The sequence below is a fragment of the Apteryx rowi genome, unplaced genomic scaffold, assembly GCF_003343035.1.
Source record: "Apteryx rowi isolate R43461 unplaced genomic scaffold, aptRow1 scaffold_339, whole genome shotgun sequence".
Classification (NCBI taxonomy): Eukaryota; Metazoa; Chordata; class Aves; order Apterygiformes; family Apterygidae; genus Apteryx; species Apteryx rowi.
In genome coordinates, this window is record NW_020449852.1 from 194,488 (window position 1) to 213,427 (window position 18,940).

The window sequence follows — 18,940 nt, forward strand, 5'->3', positions numbered from 1 at the left end:
CTGTACCCTGAAGACAATCTGTGAATCTTTAATCCAGTTGCAAACTGCTGTCTTGTTAGCATCATATAAATTCGAGTCTTGTGTAAGATTCAGGGGATAACTGCGTAACTAGGTTCCTTAAAAAATTATGATGCTTATGCATGTTAATGATGATGTTTTTAGCAGTTACATAGCTGTCCATTTAATGGAAGTCTTTGGGCAACATGTTTACCCTTCATATCTGGCTAAAGGCATTTCGATGGGAGAAGTCCAATAGGACATGCTTGTGCTTGAATCATCTCGGCCTTCCCGTGACCCTGAAGACCCAGGCAGGACAACTTCCTACAACATATTTCCTCTCATTATGTCTTTTGTTAAAGTTCAGGTTAGATGGCTCAAAGGGCAGGAGATTGGGAGAACAAGTCCACAAGCTTTTTATTTTTCTGATGTTTTGAAGCTGCAGCTGCTTTCTCAAAATGCACTGCATTGCTTCTAATTATATGAAAGCTCTGTTGGGGACAAGACTTTTCACAAGACAAAAGCAAAAGGTACAAGTTGCCACACATGCTGACTAGGTTCAGTCATCTTCCAGGGAGTTTCTGAGGAAGGAATCAGCACTTCCTGAAGGAAGAGATGATAGAATATTAAATGGAGTTTAAATGTGGCTGCTCCATGTGCCCCTAAATGAAGATACAAAAGGAAGGAAAGGAATTAGCCATGCAGGCGGGAAATAGCAATAGCTTGTTAGAATACCAATTTTGCCATTAGTAAGGAAAGGCAAAGTGAATATTTTCTCTTCAAAAATTATATTAAAACTGCCTTTCTATTAGCAGAAGTTACAATTCCATTATAATGTATACCATAATTATAATTTAGCTTTTCTTCTCTGAGAAAGGAACCTTCATTTTCTGTTTATCCATAAATGAAACACATGTCTACAGGGTTGCAATGTTAATGTTCTTGCAGCTGGAATCTTCCTATTATGTAATTATGTTTCATACTTCAGCAGAAAGTTCTCTGGGCCCAACTGGGCCATCCCTCCATCACTTTCAGATCACATCTTTCAGCAAATAAACAGAATATCTGGGTCATTATACAGGCAATGATCATACTTAATTTTTTTTAAATCTTATTAGTGTAGAACAGAGTATTTATGACCTTACAGGGAACAAAATAATTGATTTTATCCAACCATTTTCAGCTACTTCTACCATAATAAGGATTACAAAAAACTGATGTTTGTAGGAATGTATAATCAAATTATGGACATCTACTGTTATTTTCAATTTCCCTGAAATCCCCAGGCGACATATACCAAACCCTGAAGAAATTTTTGCCTGTGGAGCTCATGAGGGCCTGATTAACATCTAGAGTTGTAGTATTGTTTGCTGTTGTAAAGATGCTTTTGTAAAGATAACGTTCATTTTAAATGGCTAACGTGTTAATACAATTTTGTGAAGGCTGAGCCTGATTGTCAAATTTTAACATGGAGATTGCTTTCTGCTGTTTTGGGGTACACACAGAGCAAGAGATACTTGATAGGGTCGTCTCAATTTTGTACAGTACCAGAAACCAGGATGATGTCACTGTATGAAAAATGTGGGAAGAAGGCCTCAGGATAACAGGAGTTGCATTGTAACCAATATATGTGTAATCCTTACAGCAGTCTCAAGGCAAGAATGGTTCTGGTTGCCCCTTCAGAGGTTTCTTCTTTATGTTCTCCCCCTGTTCTCATTTTCTGTGATTGTAGAGGTTAGTACCAGTGTTCCAGGTGGTAGGAAAAAATTTGTTTCTTTTTTCTCCAGTTTAGCACCAGGTATCATGGATTTATTGTACATGTAGATATAGATAGATATTGAGATAGATAGGTATCACCATTTCCTTTTTGAGATGGTCTTCAGAATAATAAACCACATTAATTTCACGTTCTTGTAAACGGAAGTTAAAAACAACACTTTTTAAAAGTAAGTTGCACTTGTTCAGTAAACATGAGCAGTGAGTGGAGGAGAGTTTAAAAAAAGTGGCCTCCGTAGTAAGTTCTTCTTCTTATGTAAATTCTTCTTTTTCTAGTTAGCTGGAAGCCCTGCTCTGTGCCATTTACTCTTACTTTTGCTTTGCAGATGTCTTCTACAGATCTCTGTTCTATTGATGGTTTGCCTTCACTTAACCAGTTTCCTCTTCCACTGCTCTTTCTGGCTGTCTGCTGCATATATACACCTTAAGAAGCCCTACGGCGTGAGAGCCTTTACATCTTCCTTGATATCATGTAGCTCTGTCCATGAGACCAGAAGTTGTAGGTGATGTGTCACCCTATGAAAAGTTGTTCAGGAAAACTTCAGCGTGGCAAAGGCCTTACTTGAAGACGCAGATTTGTTTTCTCACCTTGTCAGTCTGTAGAATATTGTGTCAATAGTGGTGGTCCTCGTGAGCTTACTGATGAATTTCAGATTGAGGTTAATGTTTTTGTTCAGGCACAGGCTTAAAAAAAAGAAAAGAAGGCTTTGCACTCCCAGTTCCAGTTTCAAGGAATTTTGAAAAAATTGTAAGACGTTTTAATACTTCTTTCAAACGACTTCAGGTGAAACTTCTTGGTTTCTCTTATCATGCCTTCTTTATCACCTTTGTATTAACTGTCTGCCAAAGAAGTGTAATACATAGTTTCTGTATTAATGATACCTTCAGGAAGGCAATTTTGGCAGCTTTTCAGCAAGCTTAGCAACATACTGTGAAGGTAAACAAAGAGAAATTGATTTTTGTATGAAGTCTTGCAGGGATAAACTAGCAACTTCTACTCTTGACAGCTTGTTCTAAAATGGTCCTTCCTTGAAATCAAATCATATTTTAATGCTTTTTAAATTTAAAAACTACACTATTTTAAATAAATCTAAATCAGTTTACAGTGTGCATGCATTCTGTAACATGACTCTCAAAGTATTTTGAGCTTACTGCATAAAACATCTTGTTTGCAAAGAAAATAGAAAGCAAGAAAATGAAAGGGTACATTGTAACTTGGTATGAACAGTGTATTCACAAGACAAAAGAAGAAAGCAGCAACAGATACCATGCTTTTTTTTTAAATAGCATTTCACAATGCTCTCTGTTTTTAGACAACAGTGGGAGCTGTTGCTGAAGTTGGAGGCAAATAGTAGTGTTGCTAATTAAAATATTGGCAACTGGGACACCAATTGCAGATTACTTGTTTTCAACAAAGGGAGGGCTTGATCATCAGTTTTTTATGAGTTGGTTTTATACATTACTGAATTATGAATTTTAGAATATTCACATTGCAGGCATATAGGGAATGAAAACACTCCTCTTCAATTTGTTTTAGGTAATCCAAAGAATGTAAAATAGAAAGTCCTACTGGGAAGTGTTCACTGAGCTGCTAAAATAACAGAGAAAGAAGAATGCTGAGCATTAGGGTTTACTAGCAAATAAAGACTATGCTTCAGTTAAAAATACTACTTTATGTTTTTTTCCAGCAGACTGTTTTTCAGATCATTAGGATTTGATACCCAATCATGAAACAGTCCTATCAGAGACTTAGCATCAGTGAAGATAATTTTGAGAATTTCCATATCATTGCTTTGTTCCTTTGTGTAGGAAGCATCAATGTTAAAACATGAATTTTTTTTTTCTCCTTGTGGAGGTAAGTTGCTAGCTAAGCAGATTTGTCACTATATCTTATTTGAAGAGGTACAAATAATACCTTGGATCTTTTTCATTGTTCTTGGAAATTGTCTTGCTAGTCACTGTAACTTTTCCCATTATACCCATATTGCTTACTCTTTATTCCCATAACTGTGTCAAATACAGAATGAATAGCCTCAGTACTTACCTGTTGTTCTTGCTCCTAAAAAAGAAAACAAAAAGCAAAAAAGGATAAGATTGGTTTCTTCCTTCATTTCAGCTTTACTTTCCACCTGAGGAGGTTGCAATTGGTTTCTGTTTCTGTTTTTATTCTTCTTGTTCATTTTGTTTTTGTTGTTTGGATAGGTAGAAAATTGCAGAAAGATTGGTAAGAACAGACATAATAGCTGCACTTGTAGCAGTCTCATGCAGCCTGTAACTGGCTGTCTTCAGCTTTCACACCACATCTTTCAACTTGTGTTTTTGAGTCAGAGAAAAGATACCAACCTCGGAAAAAGATGCAGAGATCTTAACACTGAAGAGTAACCTCAAATGTTTACTGGAAGCCAGAGCACAGTCAAGCAGTACAAATAGAGATGGCATCGTCTTTCCAGCTATCTTCTGGAAGCATCAGATGCCTTTCCGGCAACAAATTAAGGCCAGATAATCCGTCTCCTCCTCTTGTAAAATACTAGCACGTGCATACATTTAAAACATCATTATCAAGCTATTGTCCCCAGCCCCAGTGTCCCACAACCACTGTCTTGAATGTAATAGGTGCCTACTGTGAAGTCAGTACAGTGCTGTTTGGTGGTGTTAGCCAGGACACAGATTCATAGCTTCACTGGAAAATTCTGTGGATCCTTAAGTCAAAGAAGATTGAAAACTCAGGCTCAAGAAAGCCCATTGCAATTGATTGTGGCGGCTAACCTGAGAAAACTCTGCTTCCAAGAAAATACAGTGTTAATGTCTTGAGTTTTGAAGAGGACCCCATAAAGTTGCAGTTCTTACCTTCCTTGCTATGTGCAAGGAAATACACAAACATCCCAGTCCAATCCTTTCTGCAAAGTGGGGCCTCTCTAAGTGTAAATGAAAGATTTCTCCACCAAATTTTATGTTAATTAATCCTACAGGGTAGTAATTCCTGTCTTTGACTGTGAAGTACCAAAAGAAAAGACTTCCAAAATATACAGTGAAATGGAATTCTGATCATAATAGGTGCTTTCCAATGATAGCATGAAATATAAACTTTAGACTGTAGGCTGAGATAGATGTGACAAATGCATGTATTTTTTTTAAGACCAAAGGGACAATTATCATAACAACATAGATTTAAAATGCGTGTCTTGAAGCCTGCATACTTCATTGTCCTCAGGATGCACCCATGTCCTTGCAGCAAGTCCCTGCACCTTTGTATTGAGTTAGAGCATGACAGTGGTAGATGCATAATTAGTAGATGATTGCTCTTGAGAAATGCTTTCTCTGGTAGGAAAAATATAAGTGTTCAGCATATACCTTCTTAGGAGATTCTCACTTGAACCAGGTGTAAATTAAATGCATTTTTTAACACTGCAAACTTTGGCTGGTGTCAGATCAATTGAAAATGAGATGCAAAGAACTTTTGGCAACCAAACAGTAGATTGAGTATACTGCTTATGTTGCAGGTAGCAGAAGAAGCAGGCACTTCGCCTCTCATACATCTCATGTTTCATCCTACATTTCATGCATTAAATGGCCAGTCTCCTCCTCATTCCCAGTCTTTGGATCGTCGCTTTTGGTGTTGCATACAGAAATCCTTGTTATCATAGCAGGATGTGGGTAGTGCTGCATTTTGCAGACTCATCAGTGTTTCCTCCCTGTTCAAATGTAGCCTGTAGGTCATTGTGGACTTTAGATGACTTGAGATTTTCCTTTCTTCTTCGGTACCTGCATGACTATGCAAATGTACCCAGTAGAGAACTAGCCGACTGCTTTGCTGGTGAAGTTGCAAGGCAGGTAGCCCTGAATACACCTCTGGCCATGCTGCTTCGTAAAGAATTCAACGTAGAGTCAGGAAAATGTATTGTGCTCTTTATCTGCGTAGTGATTTTCTGTTGTAATAAAGGGTCCTGATCGTATTTGGGATTTGTAGTTGAGAAGACTGGTTCAGATATTTTTTAACATCATTGTAGTTATACTGCATGTGTTTACAACTCAATACAGTCTACTTGTATTATACTTATTTAAGGGTAAATAGTGAGACTATCCTGGTAGAGAAAAAGAAATGGAATCCACATCAGGGCTTCTAAAGCTCACAATTAAAATTTTTTCAAGGTCAACAGAGAGTCCTAATGAGTTGTCTGTTGGACTTTGAGAAGAAAAGAAATATTTCAACATACTGTTATTTATAGCAAAGCCAGTGTCCTAGATTTATGCTTCTACACTAGTTTCTGCGGAGCAGTTGTTCTGCTGTAGATCGTGGCACCCAAGATGATGTTATGTAAAGCTGTGTTACTTGATGCTGCAGTTTGCTATTGTTACAAAGCTTGTTTTAAAGATTTTTTTTAAATAAAGAGGCTAAAGATTTAAAGAATCATTACAATAAAATAAATCACAAAAATATATTACTGGATGAAAATCAGTTGTGTGGGTTTGTGCAGAGAGGTTGTGTCTTTTATTACACTGTCATGAAGTTGGAAAGGCAGAAAAGTATTTGGATACTCAAGCCCATTTTCAGACTGTGAGCAGAAGAAACAAACTTCAAGCTACGGGTTGGGAACAATTGTTCTCACTCCATTTAATGATATAAAGCAGTTTCAGAATTTAAAGAGGAGGTTGGCTGGCCAGAGGCTTATGAGCAAGGGTGATAGTCTTTAGCCTCTTTGGAACAGATACCAGGAGACAGGTTGTTATCACTCAGAGCACAGAAGGGAGTTAGCTGGAGATGAACTATGGGAAAAATTAAATTGTGCCATAAAACTAATGTCTCTATGAGAAATAAGATTTTTAGTATCCTGTAGAGCCGTGACTTTTCCTTTCTAGGCTTCTTCTTTGAAGGTTTTTCTTGAGGATCAGTTTTGAGACATCAGAGGCAGAATGATTCTTTTACAAAAATATTATCCCACTGACAATCAGGCCATTACTGATTGTGTGAATGTTGTGTTGTGCTACTTTGGATCCACCCATGTAGTTTCCCTGAAAGCATTTGATGATTACATGAAATATATTAAGTTGTGGGACACATAGGTCGGTCCAAGGAGTTTGATAGTTCTGTTTTTGAGGGATTTGTTGAAGTTGCTGAGGAGATGTATTAGCAGATTTTGCATTTATTGCTCTGTCATGCTTGGATTTTGTTTGGTGTGTGCTGTCTGTGAAAATCTTACTTCTGATGATGTATTTGGTAAAATGCAAGAAGTATGGTTGGAGGCTTGTGGGGATAAAAGTTTCTGCAAAAATGTCTTTAAGATACTATCATCTTGTGCAGACTGTAGTAGTTGAATACTTTTTCATATATATATTCTAGAATAGGGTGAAAGGTGCCAATGAGATGCCTGTACTTGCTTGGGGTTTTCTTCTGGGACTATAGTAAGTTTGTCTGTGATACTCGGGTTTCTCCTGAAGAGATACCACCCATTTGCCAGAAGTGTGTCTTTACATGGTAGGGATTGGGTTTATATTGATAGTGGTTGTCTCAATGTTCTCGTTGGAACAGAGGAGGTGGTATCTACAGGCCTGGTTGTATACTACAGACATTTGCGTGTGCTTTGGATATATTGTGGTGATGGCGGATATAGCTGTGTCGGTCTGTGGATTTTCCCGAATATGGTAATTTGTAAGTTGCTGAGTTTAATATTTGTGATGATACTTCAAAAGTTGATATCAAGAGAGCTGGAGTGAAAATACCAGCTCAGTTCAGATTCCTGTACTGTTGTCAATTCTCTCTTTAGATTTGGGCACATTTTGTAGGCTCTGTTTCTGTTTTTTTTACTGGTTAAAGCAGAGATATTCACTTATCTGAAAAGCTTATTGTGCTGAGGACAAAATGCTTAGTTTATGTTTATAAAAGAGCATTTGAGTGCTCCAAAAAAAATGATGAAAAGCACTGAGTCATTGAATAATGTTTTATTAAATAGTTTTTTTATGTCTTAATGTTCAGCACTGAGAGTTATCCAGTGTTACATGTGAATGTCTATTAAATGTGTTTTGTATCTAATTGATAGATTGAATATGAAAAGAAAAAGAAAGAAGATGGAAAACGGGCTCGAGCTGATAAACAGCAAGTGTTGGACATGCTTTTTTCAGCCTTTGAGAAACATCAGTATTACAACATCAAAGACCTGGTGGACATAACCAAACAGCCGGTGGTATGTACTAGTAGTCTTGTAATATAAATATTTTCAGTAGTTACTATTGTGTATATTTTCCATATATAGCAAATAGTTTAATATATAGCACATGCCTTTGAAACAGATCTCTAAATGTTACAACAAAGGGAAATCATCACGTTTTACAGTTCACTTTTGGAGAACTATGTAGGATACCAAACATTGCAATGAGCTTGCTATTATTTGCCAGAATGGGTTCAAGTAACTTAAAAGGTCTTTTTCTCATTTGGGTTCTGTTTAATATTAGAAATCAAATTCTCTAATGCTCTGATGTTTCCGATGTTACTCCTGTCCTTACTGAAGTAATAACCTAGTTCTCTTGCTGTCATCAACAGGGTACTTAAATAGGCAGGTCAGACCTTCATCCAGCCTCTGACCTTTACCTTGAGTAGCAAGAGGGATTATTCTTGTCTGTGGGTCTAGAAAATTGTGGTGTTGTCTCAGATTTCATAGAATTGGTATTAAATGCACACATTATCCATGCCAGGAGCTCAGGCATCATGCCAAGACCCCCCAGATCAATTGATTTCCTTTACAGATAGATGGATTTTTAGAGTGGAAGTTTTGGAATCTGATGTTTGGGAGTTGTGTTGTTTTGTTTTTAAACACTGTATTGATACATGAACTGGAAAAAGCATGAACACCTACGCTCACATGATGGTTCTGTTATCCTGCAGTATTTGCCAGGCCCTTTATCTGTGAACCCTTATTTCCCAGTTCTTTCCCTTCTCTCCCTGTTCAAGCTTTCCTTGAACAGACCAGGCAGCAGCGGGGGAAGGCAGTGACACATGAAGTGGGTGACTGTTGCTTGCCAACCAAATGCAGCTGCAACAGCTGTAATCCTTGAGCAGAGATGGGGCGGCAGGTCAGGAAACCTTACTGCCAGTGTCTTTGTCTCCTTCTGTCTGCTTGCTTTATCACAAATGTGCACCTGTAGGAGATGAAGTTCTAACACAGAAAAATTCAGAGTTTGTAGAATCAGTGTTATTTTTTTTTCTTTTTTTTTTTTTTTTATAAACAGCTTATTTTGTAGGAGTAGCAGAGCCTGTTTTCCAAAGATTTACATTCCCTAAACCTTACCCACCTTCATCTCCCAGCCCCCTTCCCATGCTCCTGCTATCCTGCATGAAACTCACATTGTGGTTATCGGTCAGCTGGCTTCTGTTGAACAGCATTTATTAAAGCTGGTTTTGCTTGTTTTCTTCTGTGGTGTTGGTATCTTTGACACTTTTGATTTTTCCACTACTGACTTTGATATCTATCCACAGCACAGCTGTGGTTTTCAGGAAATTTAAAGGAACTTAATTATGTTTGAGTTTAAATTAACCAACAATTTCAAAGTAGAAGGGAGGCAGATGAAGGAACAGTGACAGCTGGATTATAGAAACACTAATTCCTTTGGAAATAACAGGAAAAAATGGAAACACCAGTTTTGTCCAGATTCATATTATGGATGAAGTGGATCTATATCAGAGAATTTGGATAATATAAAATGCACAATCCATTCATTGAGAAGCTGCACAAAGATGTTACCCAATTCAGATACCTGTAGGTCTACTTTGCTGTAGTACTTTAGCATAAACTGTCAAATAATGTATTCATTTCTTTTATTTCATTTATTTATCTAATGAGTCAGCTCCTTAACTGTGTGGCAGGGAAGGCTTGTAGGACGTGGAAGCTGAGGAGGAAGAAGGAATAGGAGGAACATATGGAGAGAGTGGCAAGAAAATTCCAGGATTTTTTTTATAGAAGATAGGTGTTACAGTCACTATCCTGATCACTTTGAATGTGAGTAGGTGCAGATATATCCCATCTAACATAACTGAGGGCCCCCAGCTAGAAATATTATCACCCTCAACTCCCACTTTAGCCATCAGAGGGAAAAAAAGATCTTCTCCTCCTGTGTTGTGATTTGCCTCTTGGATATACCTGTCTTTCTGTATTGACTCAAAGGAGCCTGGAAAAACTGTGCTTCTGACACAAGTTTCTTCTTTAGCACCAAAAGTTGGACAAAATGAATCAAATTTTTTGTCTTAGTCACTGCCTTAAGGATTGGACGGTATAGGGTAATTTTGTCTTCTGTGTTTACAAAATGCCTCGCATGAATACTTTTATTACATTTATGATAAATGTCTATACCAAATCTATATACTCGCTGCTGTTTTCATGATATGCTCCTGAATAACTGTACTTTGCCCATAGCATAGTGGATCTATTTTATGTACTTTCATCTTAGCAAACCTAACCATTATTTTCAGCCACTATAGTAATTCAGACACAATAAAAAGAAATTGTATACCAATTTGACCCAACATCAGGTTTTATTTGGGCAATATCTTTGCATCTCTGTTTCTCATTTGAGTCTCTCTAGCCATGGCTAAAAATCCCGAAGTTTCACAGTCAGCAGCTAGAAGGGCTCTGTGGCTGCGCTGGTCCTTACACTGGTCCCTCACCGTCTGCTTAGGCAGTGTCTAGATGACAGCCCATATGCTCTTATTTATCTGAGGGCTCCTGAGATTTATCAGACTGTTAAATCCTTTCCCCCTGAGTGGACTGTGCAGTCTCAGTCTCGAACTGTGCGTGAAAGTACTGACTCCTTGCTAATTCACAGATGGATTTTTGCCATAGGTGTTTATGCCCTTCTAGTTTCCTCATAACCAGATATTCGGAGAAGATAAATGAACTAAATCCTCTTCCTGACGTCTTTCTTTGTTCACTTGACAGCCAATATGGTGGTAAATTTAAAATTATCTTTCAGTACATCATCTACCACTCATCTAAACCTACCATAATTTCCCAACTGGGTTCCCTTTAAAAACTTCTCCAGGGAGCTGCTAATGGAATTCATTTCCATTTAAAAAATATTAGCTGTAGTTTCCTGCAGTGTAGCCAGTTTTCCTGATGCTGCAGACTTTAACCTCTGGTGTGGAACTTTTTTCTTTTCTGAAAATAAAGTATCTGTTCCTAATGCCCCCTGTGACATTATTGTTCACAGAGCTGCTATACCTCATAAAAAAAAATTAAAATGCCAACAGGTTGAATAGGCATGTTTTCCCAATGCTGTAAAGGGTTGGCTGTTAATTAATCTCTGCTGAAGTGTTCACTGCTTTATTTTCTGTCATAGTGTCTAAGATTTTCTGGGTATGTAATTTCTCCTCTGAATTTCTAAGTGTTGAGGTTATTTTCAGAATTGAGAAAAAAAATTTTACTGCTGCTGTCTCTTCAGCTCCCATTATAATGAAGTTCTAGATGCTTACACCACTGGCTAATAATATTTAAAATGCACTTTCTAAAGGAATCAAAATCTTGGTTAGTGAAGTAACAGATAAATGAAGGCATTTCTCTTGCATAATGGTAAATGTAAATAGTAAATGGAATCCTTGCTACAGAATATATTAAAGGTTACACAGGAGGGTACTGACATCTTTCTTTTGAGATCCTGGAATCGCAAAGTAAGTCTGTTCTGAGTACAAGCAACTGCCATATTAAGGGAAACTGGGTTTTGTATGCTTTTAACAAAAAATAACCAATTGTGGTAGTAGGCAAACCTGTTGTCACCTACCCAGAGGTAAATGCTGAGTGCTGCATAGAAATCATTGCAGAAATTCTAGATTTGGACTCAGAACAGAATACGCTTTTTATGTGAGCAATCAAATATTTATGAAGAATGGAACCAGTGGTCTAATTTGAACTATATCTTTTCAAAATAGTGTGGACTGTCTGCAGTTTTTCCTTATATTTAAGCTTTAGCTAGTGGGTTATCCTAAATGTGGTACTGTTGGGATTCCCTCCCCCAGAGTTTCAAAATGGATCTCAGGACTTGGAAGATAACTTCTGTTGCAGCTTTTCAAGAATTTTTTATCCCCTAATTCTATAACAACATTTCACTTTTTATATAAAAAAATAAGGAAAGGTGTAAGAGAGCAGAGGGTGTCTTAAATATACCAACAGATTATCCACAGATTAATTTCTGTGTTACAATTATATGTTTATAAACATTACAGAATCCCTTTCCCAGATGAGATTGTGGATCCCCGTTTAGCATTCACCAGAGTCCAAAATGCAGTATTTGGCATCTGTGAAGAAAGTGGAAATGAGCAGTTTCTGTTGATAGAAAGATGATATAGTATCAGACTGAGCAGTATACTTTAAGATGCTCTTCAAAACATTATCTGTTGCCCACACATCTTTCTTTGTCCTAGCATGTATATATACATATATATAAAATATATATATTCTGTTTCTTGCAACGCTGCAGTGAATTAACTGACATATCTTTGTAATCGTCTCAATATCAGTCTTTAAAGTGGACTCTAAGTGTATTGTTAAGCTTAACACCCTCAAGCATGTCCTTCAAAAATTCTCCCCAAAATCTTACCCCAAAGTCTTGGCCTCTGATCACTTATGGTGACATTACAGACAAAAAAATGAAAAAAAACACCCTTGCTTGTAGTATTAAGGTTTATAGGTGTTCCTGTTGTAAACTGGACTAGTAGCTCCACTCGTTTGCATGTCCGTGTGTAAAAGTATAGTCTAATGTGACAGGGCAGTTGCTCCAGTGGAGCACGACGGTGCCTCGTTCCCTCCCTGGAGCAGGGATGGCAAACGCAAGTATGTTCCCCGTCCGCAGGTGCTTCAGCTTGCAGTCCTGCGGCCACCTTCACCTGCCCTTGCTGGGGGCAGAGACACTACGTCGCTCTTCGGTTTGGGGCGGTTTTGTTCAGTTTTGTTATTCTGTTGAATTTGCACTCTTGGAAGTCCGGGCTGTCCAACAACAGGGCCTGAGAACTGGGTTCAGTTAAAAGTAGCTCCCTTTTACCAGCGTGGGTGTCTTGGAGGCCTGAGCAAGCAGCTAGAGGTGGGAACTGCCTAGTGGAAAATGCCACCCACCGGTACTGCCACCACGTAGCAGCAGTGCTGCTGGGAGCTGCGCACCGCGGCAGCCCCAAGGGTTATGCTCAGCCTGGATCCTTCGTATCGTCGCACTTTGTGACCTGCTCCCAGGATGCCGATTAAGCCACCCAGCCCGGTGGCTGCATGTGGATGTGCTTAATGGGACTCAGCTGCTTTTGGTATTTTGGGTTTGGGTTTTGTTTTTTTTCTTTTTTGAATTCTCATGAATCTGTGCTTGTGGTCAAGAGCAGAATTTAACCTTGAATCTGAATATGTTTCTTCATGCACTCTGACATATTTTGAAGTGTCTGTCAGTGGCACTGTGGAAAGCTGTCTTGCATGCATGCACAAGGGTKGCAAACAAAGCCGTGCGTGTACAAGTATATGCACATACTCATATGCATACACAGCTTTTCTGCCTGCCTTGCTCACCTCTTTACAAGCGTGCTGTGCAATAGCCTTATCGCTGTACAAAGATGTTTGCACACCAATTGCTGTTTCAGTGAGTACATTTGTCTTGGCTCTCTGACTAGCCTGTCTGATGTCAAACATGACAGCAGCTCTACATTAGATCAGATTCAGTAAGGTGTATTAGAAGATCTAGACTGATCTCTTGCTGCCACCTGCTGGGGTTCCTGTCGAAGGCATGAAGAGTCATCCCTGCGGTGCAAAATGAACAGCCTGCTTCTCGTGCTCTGCTCCAGTGCACGGCCACTTTAATTGAAGAATTGAGAGAAGAGACAAAAAAAACCAGTCTGAATATGCAGTCTGCTGTACTGATTTTTCTTACTCGAAAGATGAAGTGATCTTTTAAATAGCTCACACTGACGTGGGGTAGATTTTTAAGAGTTGTTTTACTACACCAGTCTAAATGGTATATCAAGACTAGGGTAACTAGAGTAGCTATCAGTTTCTTTAAATGAGTTTTTTTTTACTGACTGAAAACATACTCTAGTATAATTTTATTTATTTCCCAACTTTTTTATTTGGTGAAGAGTGAGAAGAGTGTAAAGAAGAGGTTGGGCAATCAGCCCTTTTATTATGCTATGTCATCAACAAATAACTGCTTTTTTATGAGTTGGGCTAAGTTGATAATATCATTTAGTGTAATTGTAGATATAGAAAATACAAAGGTTCCAGTAATTCCAGTCCAAAAAGGATTAAATTGTCCAAACTAAAGCAATTATAAATTTAATGTGGAGATTCTCAAACTGTGGTGTGTGGTTGCCATGGCAATCCACTGAAGACCATACTGATTAATATTTAAACAAACAAACAGGAAAATGATTCTTTAAAAAAAAAAAACAAATTACTGGTGTTTATTATAAAGAGTGATATTTGTGGGCTGTCTTGTGTCAAAGGTTATACTACTGGTTATCATGCCTTTTTTTTTTCTTTTTTCTCTTTACTGGCCTTAATATATGAATATATTAGAAAATTCTCTGGCACCTACTCACCATTCCTTTAAAAACAAGGCAATAATAAAAAGCTTAAAGCATTGCAAATCAGCCTGAAAACCAACAGGCTGGGATCAGAATAAGACAGTGAATTTCAGAGCGCAGAAAGTCCAAAGTCAGCTGGCCCCTCTACTGAAAAGCCGAGAGGTGTTAGCTCAAGTGATGAAATTCCAGCAGGCCGAAGAAGGTCTTTGAGATAACCCTGAGGTTTTACAAAAACATAAAGTGACAATGTTAAAACTGGCTATATGAATTTCGCACTGAAGGTCACTGGAAACCATTACAAATGAAGATGCGTGCAGGCAAAATACAATCTGAGATGAGAAAAGCCAAGATCATTTTAAGGACCTTAAAAATAAGATTTTATAATCTGTGGCTTAGAAGGGATAGTGTTGGTTTTAACTGCATATCCGCCCATGCAGTGTGAGCCAGCAGCCTGTCCGGGGGGCTGTGGTGGCTGAGACAGCTTACAACCACCTCCAGCAACTCTGCGCACATATAATTGCCATCTGCATAGTTAAGTGTCTATCGCAGGAGTGAACAGCAAACATATCAGCACCCCCACTCCTTTGTAGTTTGCTAAGAAACAAAACAGTACACGGATTTTTAGACCAACTGTGTGTCTAACACTTTGGGTTTGTTGGGCGTATCTCAGCCTTTTGATTTTTCAAGAGCCCCAATTTTAGGGCAGTGCTGTAGAATATCGCTTGCTAACTTACCAGTAGGTGTTGCTGCTGCAGGTCTGTAATGCCCTGCCCCGAATCACCCTCGCAGAGGAGTTAGGGGCTATTTTTTGGTGACCCTTGGAGCATCTCTTGCTCCAGGACGTGTCTCTTGGTGCCCCGGCAGGACTGTGCCTGTGGCTAGCGCACAGGCTCTTGGGTCCGGGACTTGGGCGTTCCCCTCTTAGCCCACAGCTCGACTGTTAAACCAGTTCTCCTTTAATCTGTATCGTCGTCTGGGGATTTAAAATCTGTCATGTGTTCATTTAAAATGTAAGCAGAGAGTAATTATCACACAACTAATGATGTAGCGTGTCAGAAGTTAGTGCAGTTCAACCGTATAAAGAAACGTGTTATTGCTGTCTGTCAGGTTATTTCATTGCTGTTTTTATTAGCAAAGTAAATGTGATTTGGCAGATCTTGTGGCATCAGGTTATAAGTAAGATCTATGGTAATCGCCTGTCTTTATAATTTGAAATTTTGTTTCCTTTCAGATATACTTGAAAGAAATTTTAAGAGAAATAGGCATCTACAACGTTAAGGGGACCCACAAAAACACATGGGAGCTGAAGCCAGAATACAGACATTATCAAGGAGAAGATAAGAGCGATTAACAAAACTGTTTATGAAGCAAAAGAGAACTACAGATTAGAGTGATTGCACTGAGGAAACCGTTGTGGGTTTACAGACAGGACTGAGCGCAGCTCAATTCTACAAGATTAAATTTAAATTAAAACAACTGATACTTTGTAATTTTCCTTAGCTTCATTTTTTTCAAAGGAATATTTCTTGTAAGTTTCTATAAGTGTTTGTCTTTGGACAAAAAATATTTATAGAATAAACAGCTATTAGTTTATCTTTATTAGAGATCTTTTGAGTTCTGATTTTACTTTTTTATTAATAGCTTTGTGGTTTTTCTAAGCCTTGATGACTCTGAAGGAAAACATGTCCTAGAGGAAGCCATAACTTTGTGGGTTTGCATTCCAGTAGTACCAAGTTTATACACTCGCTCCTGCTGTGACCTTTAAGGGGTCAGGCTGGAAGGCTGCAAAGATGCACAGTCCTGTGTACATTGCTTGGGAGTCACGGACATTATGCTCCTTTGCAGGTCAGGCTTTAGGAAAAATAGCCGCAGCCATGGTGCTCATTGCAGTCCTCAGACTTCATGGGAACAAATGAACACAAAAAAAAAAAAAAGAAACCCAAAAGCAAAGGCTGTTTGACACATAGGTCAGTGAAGAATACACTCTCTTCCACGTGATTACTGAGGAAAAAAATGAATTGTCTGCCTATTAGGTACATCAAGGAACAGATTTATCTTTTGTCTGTTTTTTAAAATGTTACTGATGTTTTATGTTTAAGCATATCAATAAAAGCGGTATTTTAATTTGTACCAAGTAATGATCTATGTTATTGACTGAAAATATGTTATGATTTAGATAGTGTAGGTATGAAACTCTTTTTAAAACTTTGTTTTTATCCYTGGCTTTGCCATTGGGTTTCCATGTGTTTTGCAGAAGATTGCTTAATGTATCCATGTCTCTTTTTCCCCGTTTTTGAAATGCGCTTTACAAGGGTTATGTATTCATCATCCTTTGGGGGAGGAGGGGGGGAGGAGATGGAACAAGATGGCTTCATTATATTTCCTAAAGTTTTGGCTAAAAAATGAGCAAGGAAAACAGAGTGAGGAAAGACCCATCACTCCAGTAAACCGGTAAGCAAAATAGAAAATGAGATTTTATAGCATGACTGTCACATTCTCTCATGTGTCTCAGACGTGTGCATCACTTATGCACACAGTAATAAAATAATTGGTGTATTTTCAAAGCAAACATTCAATTTTGGGTACACTTTGAAGCAATAAAAGCATAGGAGGGGAACTGAATGCCTTAGAAGGTTGGTAAAACAGCTCTGACCCCTTTGTGCATAAGTCACACATTTTCACTTTGCTCAGCTCGGTTATTTGGAATTGCTCGGGTAAGTATCTGTGTACCCACGTGCTTCCAGCTGGTTCCCAACTTTCTAAGACCTGAGCTGTCAAATCTGTAGTAGATGGACTACGGAGTCTTTTCAGAAAGCAGACCATGTGCCATGGGTTTGCATGTGCTTTCATAAATATTGCCATTTACTCCTGTCTCCTCAGATTCCGCTAGCAGTATCCAGTAACTGCTGTGGGAGATATTTGAGGATGCTGAAAGGAACCCAGGAAGTCGGCGTCCTTTTTTAGCTGCGGTACATTATGTGCTCCCCCGCCAGAGCCTGCACGCGTTGCTGTCTTTCCCGTGCTGTTCAAGCCCTCCAGAGACTTGTGTCTCGAGCATCGTAGGCTGAGACTCTTCCTTTTAGTGAGGTGGGCTCCGCTGCTGCGTTGGTGCCATGTTTGAGCAGCTAAGATGCCTAGAAATTCCGGTTTGGGTTCTCGTTTGTGTTGCTCCTCAGGTGGCCAGATAAAACTGTGCAGGGGAACGCTGTGCAATTCTTGCTTTAGCAATGCTGTGATTCACGGTCACAGGTTAAAAACAACAGCACCATTTTAGAGGGGAAAAATTAATTACCTTTAGTGGGCTTAAAGCTAGCAGGATTAACCTAGCAGGAAAGTTTTTTGGATATACTTTTTGTTTTTATCTGAGTTCACTGTTTCGCAACTTGTCTTCAGTTGAGAGGGGCATAATTAGTCAAAATATCATGAAATGCGATAAATATCTAAGTAAAAGTAGGTGTTTCATTGACCTGCAGAGTGTCTTTGGACAGAGTAAATAGTCTTTCCTTAATATTAAGGAAATATTAAGGGTATAGAGCATATTGGTTTTTATTTTACATAAAATTAATTTTTATGGGCATCATTAAAAATATGGAGAGTGCTAGAAGTAAACTAGCAGTAGAGTTTTCAACCAACAAGGAACAAAAAGATTAAGGAAAGTCAAGGCACCTTGTTTTACTTGCAGGCTTCTCTTCAAGTAACACTGCCGGTTTTCAAGATAAAATGAGAAGCAGGACAATGAGGAAACTCCATTTCAAAAAACAACTATGAAACTTTAGGCCAGCATGAACTAGAAGACGATATCCAGTGCACAGTCTGGAAGCCAGACAGCTCATTAAACACTTCTTTCCTGCTTCCAGCATGATTTTGAAGGCTTTCTAGCTTGTTAGTGTGCAACGGGAATTCTAGTCCCAAGAGAGGCACAAAATCCACATGGCTTGAGAGCAGAGCACAAGCAGCCCGCAGAGGTGCCGACCTGTGTGATGAAAGACTCTCCCTTGTATCGCCGGGACCCAGGCCGTGCTGATGGCACTTCGTCACCAGCCTGCAGCCGAGCAGCTGTGTCTTGCAGCACACATTGCCCTAGAGACAGAAGCAGCGGGGTGGATGCACTGCTTTTGGCCCTGAATTCTCCCTTCTGCTATAACTCAAGGTACCGGGGAACTGGCCCAACTTCAGGCTAGACTGCGATAAATATATAGCGTTCGGAGCAACTTCGTTTGGATCCAGCACATAATAACCAGCAAAAATCCCTAGTTCTGCTCCACTTGTTCTGCAAGGGGACCTACTGCAAGGGCTATTAACAGGATTACCATCTGCTGAGAGAGAGGATGAGGAGGCTTGTAGGCATTCATTTCTGATTCCCCGGCCCCCGCAATTTGATTGATTTAGACTGTGAACTCACAGCAGTGATGAAGACATTCCCTGCTGGTCTTCCCATGTGCTGTTGTCTCTGCTCGCTGCCCAACCCTTTGCTAGTGCAGATGTTCTTTAATATTAGCAGTCAAAACACTGATCCACGAGCAGGTCCCATAGGTGCTAGTTGAAGTAAATGCYGTTAAAATTAAAAGTGCATCTGCTCTCTCATGTTACTTCTCCCTATCGAGCAGTTCTTTGAGTCATCAGAAATTTTAT

The 18,940-nt window shown here is 39.0% G+C and overlaps 1 protein-coding gene across 1 annotated transcript in view; it reads left to right on the top strand.

Annotated features, from left to right (window-relative positions):
* The window catches only part of GTF2F2 (general transcription factor IIF subunit 2), a 116,163-nt gene extending 99,725 nt beyond the window's left edge, over window positions 1–16,438 (top strand). Inside the window, exons 8-9 of the mRNA XM_026072218.1 lie at window positions 7,809–7,952; window positions 15,540–16,438. Of these exons, the coding sequence (XP_025928003.1) occupies window positions 7,809–7,952; window positions 15,540–15,659 (264 nt within the window). The 3' untranslated portion in view covers window positions 15,660–16,438. The remainder of the gene's footprint in view (window positions 1–7,808; window positions 7,953–15,539) is intronic.
* The last annotated feature ends 2,502 nt before the right edge of the window (window positions 16,439–18,940 follow it).